A 12,247-nucleotide genomic window follows, 5' to 3' on the forward strand; every position below is an offset into this window, starting at 1 on the left:
TTTTGGACTCCTCTAGTGGTTCACTTTCACCACATTTTTTTCTCTAATCAGCATTATTAATGAACAAGTATCATAATGAACAGGGGTCCTAGACCATCAAAAGTGAGCTTCATCCTATAGTACTGATTAGATAACTGGCAAACTAGCTAAATATTAAATGCCAGGACTAAAAATAGGCTGTTACATGTTTAAAATAATGCGATCACTATTTAGCTTAGGGCTTTGCTATTTTTACTAAAGGAAAGGCAGAGACAAGAGGCCAGAAGTTGAAGGGGGAATTACTTAAATGAAGAGGCTGCCAAATGAGGTGAGAACCTAGAAAGAAGCCAGGAGTGGCATAATTGGTTCAACATACATCAAGGGGTCTCTCTGAATTAAACTAAAAATTTCAGTCTAAACACTCAGAAGAACTTCCCAGACACATTTAGTTTTGATTTGCTGCATACTTAAACCCAGAGCTGTGACATTACCTCATGTCATAAATTAATATGACTTGCCATAAAGATCAAATTAAGAGAAGTTTTTCTATAACTTTTTATTGAAATATAGCATACACACAGAAAAGTATGCATATATGTACTGTAAAGCTTGATGGGTTTTCACAGACTTACCATACCCATGTAACCAGCATTCAGATAATGAAATGGAACACTACTAGCACCCTAGAACTTCATCTCATAATGCTTTCTAGTTAATAGCCCCTTCCTAACTAGTACATCCACTATGGTGATTTTCATCATAGTTTAGTTTTGCCTAGCTTTGTACTAAATATAAGTAACGTTAAATGTACTCTATTGTGTCTGACTCCTTATGTGAGATTTATCAATACTGTTGTATGTAACTCTGCATTGTTGATTCTCACTGCTATATAGCATTCCAATGAATGAATGTGCCAGAGTTTATTAATCCATTCTACTGTTGATGGCCATTTGGATTATTTCCTGTTAGGGGCTATTATCCAAGTGCTGCTATGAACATTCTAGCAAACATCTTTTGATGAACATATGTACACATTACAGTTGGATATACTATTGGAAGGGGAATTGCTGGGTCTCCATGGTCCAGGGAAATGGAATTGTTGGGTCTCTTTCCACCTCAGTGAAATTTCTAGGGGCCCAGTGATATGAGAGTTATACCTCCTAAAGTAAAGAATAAGTTGTTGCATCAGGCTCCTCCTACAACCAAAAAGGAGGCACAATACCTAGTGAGCCTTTTTAGATTTAGGAGTCAACATATGACTCATTTCAGTGTACTACTCCAACCCATTTACTCAGTGCCTAAAGGCTACCAGTTTTGAGGGAGCCTCAGAGTAAGAAAAGGTTCTACAACAGGTCCAGTCTACTATGCAAGATGCTCTGCCACTTGTACCATAATATCTAGCAGATCAAATGGTACTTGAAGTGTCACTGAGAGATATACATGTTGTTTGGATCCTGTAGGTGAATCACAGCACAGGTCCTTAGGATTTTGGAGCAAATCTTTAGCATCTTCTGTGAATAACTACTCTTTTTGAGAAACAGTTTTTGGTCTGCTACTGGGCCTTTGTAGAGACTGAATATTTAACCATGGTACACCAAGTTACAATGAGACCTGAGCTGCCAACCATGAATTATACATAGTCTGATGCACCAAGCCACAAAGTTGGCTGTGCAGAACAGCACTGCATTGTCAAATAGAAATGGTATATATAAAATTGAGCTAGAGCCCCAAAGGCACAAGTAGGTTAGATGAGGATGTGTTTCAAATGCCCATGGTCCGTACTGCTGCTACACTATCTTCTCTCTCCCAGCCTGCACTTTTGGCATTATAGGGAGTCCTCCACAATCAGCTGATTGAGGGGAAAAAAAACCTCAGCTTTGGTTCACAGATGGTTCTACATGATATGCAGGCAACACCTGAAAGGGGCAGCTACAGGACCTACAGCTCCTTTCTGTGACATCCCTGAAGGAAATTGGCGAAGGTATATCTCCCCAGTGGGTAGAACTTCAAAAGAAACATCTCACCGTTTACTCTGTTGGAAGGAGAAGTGGCCAGATATGTGGTTATATACTGATTCACGGACTGTGGCCAATAGTTTGGCTGGATGGTTAGGGACATAGAATGTACATGACTGGAAAATTGATGACAAGGAGATAAGAGTGAAGAAGTATTTGGACAGACCACTCTGAATGGGCAAAAATATATGAAGGTATCTGCGTCCCCTGAAATACTCACCAAAGGGTGATCTCAGCAGACGAAGACTTTAATAATCAAGTATATAAGATGACCCATTCTGTGGATAACAGTTAGCCTCTTTCTCCAGCCACTTCTGCCATCACCCAATAAGCTAACGAACGAAGTGACCATGTTGGCAGGGATGGTGGTTATGCATGGGCTCAGCAATTCACTAAAGTCAACCTGGCTATAGCCACTGATGAGTATTCAATTTTTTTTAAGATTTTATTTATTTATTTGAGAGAGAGAATGAGAGGTAGAGAGCACAAGAGGGAAGAGGGTCAGAGGGAGAAGCAGACTCCCTGCTGAGCAGGGAGCCTGATGTGGGACTTGATCCCAGGACTCTAGGATCATGACCTGAGCCGAAGGCAGTCGCTTAACCAACTGAGCCACCCAGGCGCCTGAATATTCAATTTGTTAGCAGCAGAGACCAACACCAAATCCCCACTATGGCACCATTTCCTGGAGTGATCAGCCAGCTACCAGGTGGCAGGTTGATTACCTTGAACAAGTTCCATCATGGAAGGGACAGCCTTTTATTCTTACTGGAATAGACACTTATTCTGCATATGGATTTGCCTGTCTTGCATGCAATGCTTCTACCAAAACAACCATCCAACAACTTAGAAAATACTTTATCCACCATCATGGTATCCCACATAGCATTTCTTCTGATCAAAGAACTCACTTCACAGCAAAAGAAAGTGGCAAAAGTCCCAAGCTCATGGAATTCACTGGTCTTTCCATGTTCCCCACCATCTGAAGCAGCTGACTTGACAGAATAGTAGAATGGCCTTTTGAAGACTCAGTTAAAGCACCCTTTAGGCAGCAATACCTTGGGCTGACACAAGGTTCTTCAGAATGTTGTATATGCTCTGAATCAGCATTCAATATGTGGTGCTATTTCTCCCACAGCCAGGATTCACAGGTCCAGGAATTAAGAAATGGAGATGGAAATGAGATCACTCAATATTATCCCTAGTAATCTACTAGGAAAATTTTTTGCTTCCTGTTCCCATGACAGGCCATGCTCTGCTAGCCTAGAGGTCTTAGTTCCAAAGGGAGGGCTGTTTCCACCAAGAGACACAGCAATGATTCCAATGAACTTGAAGCTAAGACTGCGACCTGGCTGCTTTGGGCTCCTCAGGCCTCTGAATCAACAAGCAAAAAAGGGAATTACTCTGCGGGCCAGGGTGACTGATCCTGACCACTCAAGTGAAATTTCCTCTGCAATGGAGGCAAGGAAGGGTATGTCTAGAATACAGGATATTCCTTAGGGCATCTTTTATTATTATTATGCCCTGAGATTAGGGTCAATGGAAAAGTACAACAACCCAGCCCAAGGAGAACTAATGGCCTAGACCTTACTGAAATGAGGTTGATATTACCCCACTAGCTTAAGAACTATGACCAGCTGAGATGCTTGCTGAGGGAAGAGGAAATATGAAATGGAGGAAGGTAGTTATAAATACCAGTTATGTCCACCTAACTAGTTTAAGCAAATATCTTTGTTTTCTTCCCTCTCTTATTCCTGTATCAACTAACATAAAATGTATTAATAGTTAACTCTCTATCATAACAGGATATCAAGAAGAGGAGTAAGCACCATCCAAGGATTTTGCATCCTCTTCTGGGGAAGGAGTTAGCACAATTTCAGTTGTATGTAGGACAGCTGCATTATGTTAGGCAGAAGTATAACTTTGTTACTTTCTTTATTTACATATTAATTATGGTTTAAGGACATGTGTATGAATACATAGTTGACATGAAATAGGCTGTGATGGTTAGTTGTGTCACCTTGGTTAGGCTATATTAACCAATTAAATCAAATACTAATTTTGGTGTTGCTGTGAAGGTAAGGTTGTAGATAAGGTTAACATCTATAATAATAGACTTTAAGTAATGAGATTATCCTTGATAATGTAGGTAGACCTCATCCAATCAGTTAAAAGGCCTTAAGAACAAAACTGAGGTTTCTCAGAGAAAAAAGAAATTCCTCCTAAAGACTGCATCATCAACTCCTGCTCAAGAGTTTCCAGCCTGCCCTACAGTTTTCAGCCAGACTCTACAGCTGCCTAAGTCAAGTCCTTGAAATAATTCTCTGTATATGTATATGTTATGTATATGTAAATGTGTGTACATATATCCCACTGGTTCTATTTTGGGAAAAGCCTGATATGGCATCTACTATTCCCTACTACCATGCTAATGTCATCAGAGATAGAGATAGAAAAAAGTCTATTATGTGGTCACTGTCTGAAAACTTCCTAATCTGAAGAATATGAAAAGTCAGCATTGTGAATTATGTGAGGTAGTAATATATTAGTAGGTGTCAAATGAGTAGCACTGAATTAAGTATTTAAGGAACTTAGGAAAAAAGAGAAAAACCTCTGTGGACTTAGGGAGTGCTCGGCATAGGCTCTGTGTCAGAAATGGGGACAAGGATCAAAAGTAGATAGTTTAGTTGGATTGAAGTTGTACATAATCTATTAAATTTCAACTGCTTCACTGCCTGCTTACTAATAAAAGGTTCCCAGGCTCCAATGACTAATCAGACATTCTGTCTGATATACAGTCAGGAGAACAGAAAAACCTAAACTTGGAGTTTAAAAGCCTTGAAAGATGGAATTCCTCTCTACTACCAGCAGTACAACCTTAAACAAATTGCATACTACTTAAAGCCCCAGATTCTTCACATATAAAATGAGGATTATAAAGTCATCATGAGAAATAAATGAGATATAGTATTTGGCTCAGTGCCTTTCACAGAGGAAATGCTCAACCAACAATAAGTGAATGCAAAAATATATAAAAAATATTTTAACAAAGAATGCTACTAAAAGTGAAACCCAACACTAAATTTCAAATAGTTATAAGAAAATGTATCCTAGATAAATACATTTAGATCAATGGCATAAGCTAATTTTTCAAAAGATTAAATATCTGACATTCAAAAAACTATTTTACTCAGGTTCTATCGTTTTCACTTTGTACAAGAACTCCTAGAATACAATTTGTAAGTGGACTTCCTGTGTGCATAAGGAATTTACAATGAAAAAATGTTTTATATCATCCAAAAAATAAGCTGTGCATTCACATTATAGTACCTTGAGGAATATCTTTAGGTGGGGAATATTTCTTCTTCTTTACAATAACACCTTTACTTTTCTTTTGTCTAGTTCTTGGTGTTGCTCTAATAATACAACATATTTCTGATGTATTTGAAGGAACCTGAAAAAGAAAAAAAATAGTGCATAATTCTTCCAGGTACTGTATTTGTATGCTGTTTTATTTCAAAGGCAAATCATTTCAATATCCATATTTCATACATATTAATGACAGAAAGCATTTATGAAATGCTTACTCCACTCCAGACACTAATAAAATGGCTTTTTTTAAAAGATTTTATTTATTTATCTGAGAGAGAGAATGAGATAGAGCATGAGAGGGGAAAGGGTCAAAGGGAGAAGCAGACTCCCTGCTGAGCAGGGAGCCAGATGCGGGACCCGATCCCGGGACTCCAGGATCATGACCTGAGCCAAAGGCAGTCACTTAACCAACTGAGCCACCCAGGCGCCCATGAAATGTTTTTTTTTGTTTAAAGATTTATTTATTTATTTGAGAGAGTGAGAATGAAAGAGAGAGAGAGAGAGTACATGAGAGGGGGGAGGGTCAGAGGGAGAAGCAGGCTCCTCGCTGAGCAGGGAGCCTGATGCGGGACTCAATCCAGGGACTCCAGGATCATGACCTGAGCCAAAGGCAGTCGTTTAACCAACTGAGCCACCCAGGCGCCCTCATGAAATGGTTTTTAAACATTTGCTTATTTAATACGCACAAGAACGAGACAGGGAAGATTATATCATCCCCACTTGTAAAGTGAGGAAACTTAGGTTCAGAGAATTTGGATACCTTATTTAAGGACAGAGAGAGAATAATGATAGAGTTGAGATTCAAGCATTCCAAAGTGCAAGAGCAAGTTTACAAGATTTACCGAATTAAAACACAAATTTATTTTAATTCTGAGCCATATACTAGATTTCCTTGGTTTCCCAACTCAATGAATTTTGAGAACTGCCAAACAGACAGACTCTAGAATAAAGAAATACTGTATCTTCCAAAAGTGACATAGCTTGTTTCTTAGAACTCAGAAATAGACATACGTATTTACCAAGGGCTCCTCCCACTGTAAGTAAAGCCTATATAGAAATAACTTCTACTTCAAAATTCCTATCATCCTCTGTGGTAGACATCTGATATTTTTCTGCCCAGCATCATTTCTATTCTTCTGGTACTGAATAGTACCAGAATTTTCTTGGGAGAATCTACTCATTCTCCCAGCCTGCACACACCCCTTTCTTATGGCTCAGGTGGAGCTGATAATACTTCTGAGCACCAAGAGGCCCTAAAACCCAGCCCAGCCAATCACTATATGCTATGCCCCTGGGCACAGTGACTGGCTCAGACAGAGATGTTGTAAATGGGTCAGCAGGAAGAAGGGAATTCTCAACATGAGATTCTGATACTAAGCCAAAATCCTTTAGGGGGCAAAAGTGGTCCCGGAGTGATACCCGACCCTAGCTATAGCCGTTGTAGTAGAAACAGATACATATCCTCTTAGGAGGATGGAATGCCCATTTTAGGCAAATAGAATTCTTATCAAGTAAGAGTAAGGAAATAAATGATCAGGGTCAGAATCAGAGTTGTTCTTCAAGATTCAGCTCAGAACAGTTACAAGCAGAAATAATGAACAAAATACATTTCACCTCATCCTCTGATTTTATTATAACAACAATAAAGGAAGTACCAAACTCATGAGAAATCAAGCTACCATGTGTAAAACTATACAGGAATATCAGAGAGGGGAGTTAAGCTCCCAGGACATCAGATATCAGAACTGCCAAATCAGAATAGAATAACAATGTATGAAATGATTAAAGAATTAACAATTGAAATCTCATGGATGAGCAAGCAACAAGAGACTATCTGGAGTGAAAAGCAGATGTGAAAAAGAAACAACTAGAACAAACAACTTGAAATGAAAAATAAAATTGCTGAAATACAAAGTTCATTGGAAGCCTTAAGCAGAAAAGTGGACACAACTAAAGAATTACTGATGAAATTACCCAGAATACAACAAATAAATGAAAAATATTAAAGAGAGTCTGAAAGATAGAGAGGATAGAAAGATGCCTAACATATGCCAATTATCATCCCAGAGAGATATTTCCCAAACTGATGAGAAACATGAGTGCAAACATTCAGGAAGCCAATGTCCCAAACAACATTAGAATAAAAAACCAACAGGGGTGTCTGGGTGGCTCAATCAGTTAAATGTCCCACTCTTGATTTTTGGCTCTGGTCATGATCTCAACGTCTTGAGATCAAGCCCCACTTTTGGTTCTGCGTTCAGTGGGGAGTTTGTTTCTCTCTCTCTCTCTCTCCCTCTACCCCTCCCCCTGCACTTGCTCTCTCTCCAAAATAAATAAATAAATCTTTAAAAAATAAAGAATAGGGGTGTCTGGGTGGCTCAGTCGGTTAAATGTCTGCCTTCAGCTGAGGTCATGATCCCAGGGTCCTGGGATTGAGCTCCGCATCAGGCTCCCTCTGTCCCTCTCCCCTGCTCGTGCTCACTATCTCTCCCCCTCTCTCTCAAAAACAAATAAAATCTTAAAAATAAATAAATAAATAAAAATAAAAAATAAAGAACAAAAAGCCAACAGCAAGTAAAATATTAATCTCTTTAGGTATACACTCCAGTGAAATTACAGTACACCCACAAATAAGAACTTAAAAATATCCAGAAAAAAAAGATAATTCAGTACCCAAGACCACCTCGGTCTCAATGATTTGCCAAAAGGACTCACAAGATTCAGAAAAGCTGGTATACTCACAGTCAAGGCTTATTACACAATAAGATACAGACTAAAATCAGCAAGGGGAAAAGGTACATAAGTGGAGTCCAGGAGAAAAAGTACACAGAGCTCAATCCAGGATAATAAGCTTCCAGTTGTCCTCTCCTAGTTGAACCACATGGATAACATTTAGTTTTCTCATGTGCAAAGTGTTGCCAACATGAGAAGCCCAGTAAACCTTGCCTCAGACCAGTCTCCTAGAGGTCAAACTGATACAAAGTTTGCCTAAAGCCTCAGGCATCAAAAACAGGTGTTTACCATAAATCACATTTAGCATAAACTATCAGGATGTACAAAGACACTCTTATCAGGCAGGATACTCCAAGGGGTCATAACTCTTACAAAGGACTCCTTAAATCTCAACAATAAGAAAACAACATAATTAAAAAATGGGCCAAAGACCTTACCAGACACCTCATCAAAGATATACAGATGGCAAGTAAGCATATTAAAGGATGCTCCACATCATATTTCCTCATCAGGGAGATGCAAATTAAAACACCAATTAGATACTACCACAGGCCTATTAGAATGGACAATATCTAAAATACTGACAACAATAAACTTTTATCCAAACCCACAGAATGCACAACACCAAGAGTGGACCCTAAGTTAAATTACGGACTGTGTGGGGTGATTATAATATGCCAATGCGGGTTTATCCTTGGTTAAAAAAAAAAAAGTGCCACTTGGTGGATGATGTTGATAATGGTGGTGGCTATGCATGTATTGAAGCAATAGGATATAAGAAATCTCTCCAGGTCTCTCTCAATTTTGCCGCAAATCTAAAACTTCTTTAAAAATTAAAAAAACACATTTTTTTAAAAAAGTAAAAATATACAAAAATACATACCATGTTAACAACAGTCAAAAGAAAGCTAGAGTAGCTATATTAATACCAGAAAAAGTAGATTTCTGTGCAAAGAATATTACCAGTAATAAAGAAGTTCCTTCATAATGATAAAAGGGTGAATTAATCAAGAAAACAACAATCCTAAACAATCCTAACTATTTACACACCTAGTAACAGAGCTTCAAAATATATAAAACAAAGAGGATAGAAATGAAATGAGAGAGGGGCGCCTGGGTGGCTCAGTCAGTTAAGCGTCTGCCTTTGGGTCAGGTCATGATCCCAGGGTCCTAGGATCGAGCCCCATGTCGAGCTCAGCTGGGAACCTGCTTCTCCCTCTGCCCCTCCCCCAGGTCATGCTCTCTCTCTTTCTCTCTCTCTCAAATAAATAAATAAAATGAAATAAAAAAGAAATGAAAGGAGGAATGGACAAACCCACCACCACAGTCCAATATTTTAATACCTCTTAATAATTGATAGACAAAATAGGCAAAAAATCAGCAAAGATATAATTGACTTGAACATTACTATCAATCAACCTGATGTGACTGATACTGTAGACCATTCTACTAAAAAAAAGGAAAATATGCATTATTCTCAAGTGTGCACAGAATATTTACCAACATAAACCAAATGGATTACAAAGCATGTCTCAAAAAACGCATACAGACAAGGCATACACAGAACAATCTTAGACCACAACGGGATTATATTAGAAATTAATAACAGAAAGATCTCTGAAAATTTTCCAAATATGTGGACAAGAAATTGCATACTTCTAAACAGGCCATTGATCAAAGAATAAATAAATTGGGAAAATGGAAAGTATTTAAACTTCATGAAAATGAAAATACAGCATGTAAAAACTTGTGGGATGCTGCTAAGGCAGTAGTCAAAGCAAAATTGTAGCATTAAATACGTATTGTAGAGAAAAGAAGAAGAAGAGAAGAAGGAGAAAAGAAGAAGAAAGAGAAAAGAAGAAAGGTCTCCTATCAATGAACTCAGCTTCCACCTTAAGAAAGTAAAAAAAGAAAACCAAATTAAACTCAAAGTAACCATACAAAAGAAAATAACATGAGAGCAGAAATCAATGAAATAGAAAATAGAAAAACAATAGAAAAGGGAGCCTGGGTAGCTCAGTTGGTTAAGCATCTGACTCTTGATTTCAGATCAGGTCATGATCACAGAGTCATGAGATCAAGCCCCACAGGTACTCAGCATGGAGTCTGCTTGAGATGCTCTCTTTCCCTCTCCCTCTGCCCCAACCCCTGCTTGTGCTCAATAAATAAATAAATAAATAAATAAATAAATAAATAAATAAAATCTTCCCCAGAAAAGGGGGAAAAAACGAATAGAGAAAAATCAGTGAAACCGAACGTCTAGCCAGATTAATGAGGAAAGAAAAAAGACATAAATTACCAATATCAGGAATAAGAAAGGCTTTATCACTACAGATACCAACATATTAAAAGGATAATAAGGGAATATTGTAAATAACATCTGACAATAAATTTGACAACTTATAGAAAATGGACAACTTCCTTGAAATACACAAACTACCAAAGTTCACTTGAGAAGAAATAAGTAAGCTGAATAGCCCTAACGAGATTTTTAACTGTAGCTTATTTCCTTCCAAAAGAGAGAACTCCAGGCCTAGACGGCTTCACTAGTGAATTTATTAAACATTTAAGGCAGAAATAATACTAATTCTCTTCCAGAAAATTGAAGATGAAGGAGTACTTCCCAACTTGTTCTATGAGGCTAGCATTCCTCTCACACTAAACTCAGAGACAGACATCAAAAAAAATAAATAAAACTATAGACCCTCACAAACATTGATGGAAAAATTCTAAAATATTTTTAGCAAATCAAATACACCAATACATAAAAAGAAAAGTACACCATAACTAAGTGGGATTTATCCTGGGATGCAGAGTTGATTTAACATTAGTACATAAATCAGTATATTCAATTCATTACCATCATCAATTCATCATATTAACAAACTGGAAAAAAAAAGTCCTACTACCATCTCAATAGTTACAAAAAGTGCATTCGGCAAAAATCCAACATCCATTCCTAATAAAAACTCTCAAGCATATTAGGAATAGATGGGAACCTCCTCAACCTAAGAAAAACTTATGGCTAAGATCATATTTAATGGTTAACTACTGAATGTTTTCCCTCAAAGTACAGAAACAAGGCAAGGATGTCTGCTCTCCCCACTACTCTCTCAGCATTGCACAGGAAAATCTAGTCAGGGAAATTGGGTAAGGAAAAAAAAGGCAACCAGATTAAAAAGGAAGAGGTAGGGGTGCCTGGGTGGCTCAGTTGGTTAAGGGTTCAACTCTTGATTTTGGCTCAAATCATGATCTCAGGGTCATGAGAATGAGTCCCGCATCAGGCTCCATGTTAAGCTCAAAGTCTGCTTGAGATTCTCTCTCTCCCTCCCTCTCCCACTGCACATCCCCCCACCAAAATAAATAAAATCTTAAAAAAAAAAAGGAAGAAGTAAACTTTTTTTCCACAGATAACACAGTTGCCTATGGCATGATGGAAACTTGTGGGGGGTGCATAGGGAGAACTACTAGAAATTATAATTAAGTTTAGCAAGTTTGTAGTATACTTGTTATGAATGGAATGTTTCTGTTCCCACAAAACTCATATGTTGAATCCCTAATTCCCAATTAGACTTGTATTTAGAGACAGACTCTGTGAGAGGGTGATTAAAGGTTAGCTGACTTAATAAGGGCAAGGTCCTAATCTGAAAGTGCTGGTGCCCTTTTAAGAGGAGGAAGAAACACCAGCGCACTTTTATACTTCATGCAAAGAGAGAAAAAGCCATGTGAAGTCATAGCAAGAAGGTGGACATCTACAAGTCAAAAGAAAGCCCTTCTGGGAGCTGAATAGGTTAACACCTTGGTCTTAGACTTTCCAGCCTCCAGGACTGTGAGAAAATAAATTTCTGTTGTGTAAGCTGCCCGGCCTATCATATTTTATTATGGCAAACCGAACAGACTAATATAATGATCAATACACACATACATACACACACACAAACACACACACACACACACACACACACAAAGTATTTCTATATGCTAGCAATTAATAGATATTGAAATTAAGAATACCACTTATAATAGTATCAAGAATATGAAATACTGTCATCAGGAGGGATATAATGACATCAAGTAGGAATAATGACCCAAACAGTGAAAACTACAGAATAATTTGGAGAGAAATTAAAGAGCCAAAAAATGGATAGCTA

General features: G+C 37.9%; 1 protein-coding gene across 1 annotated transcript in view; it reads right to left on the minus strand.

The window, feature by feature from the left end:
• The window catches only part of MEIKIN (meiotic kinetochore factor), an 81,328-nt gene that overhangs the window by 3,249 nt on the left and 65,832 nt on the right, over positions 1-12,247 (minus strand). Inside the window, exon 13 of the mRNA XM_088023601.1 lies at positions 5,322-5,445. Within this exon, the coding sequence (XP_087879727.1) occupies positions 5,322-5,445 (124 nt within the window). The remainder of the gene's footprint in view (positions 1-5,321; positions 5,446-12,247) is intronic.

The sequence above is a fragment of the Eumetopias jubatus genome, unplaced genomic scaffold (assembly GCF_037043125.1).
Source record: "Eumetopias jubatus isolate StellerSeaLion01/CBP00866 unplaced genomic scaffold, mEumJub1_p1.0 scaffold_5, whole genome shotgun sequence".
Taxonomy (NCBI): Eukaryota; Metazoa; Chordata; class Mammalia; order Carnivora; family Otariidae; genus Eumetopias; species Eumetopias jubatus.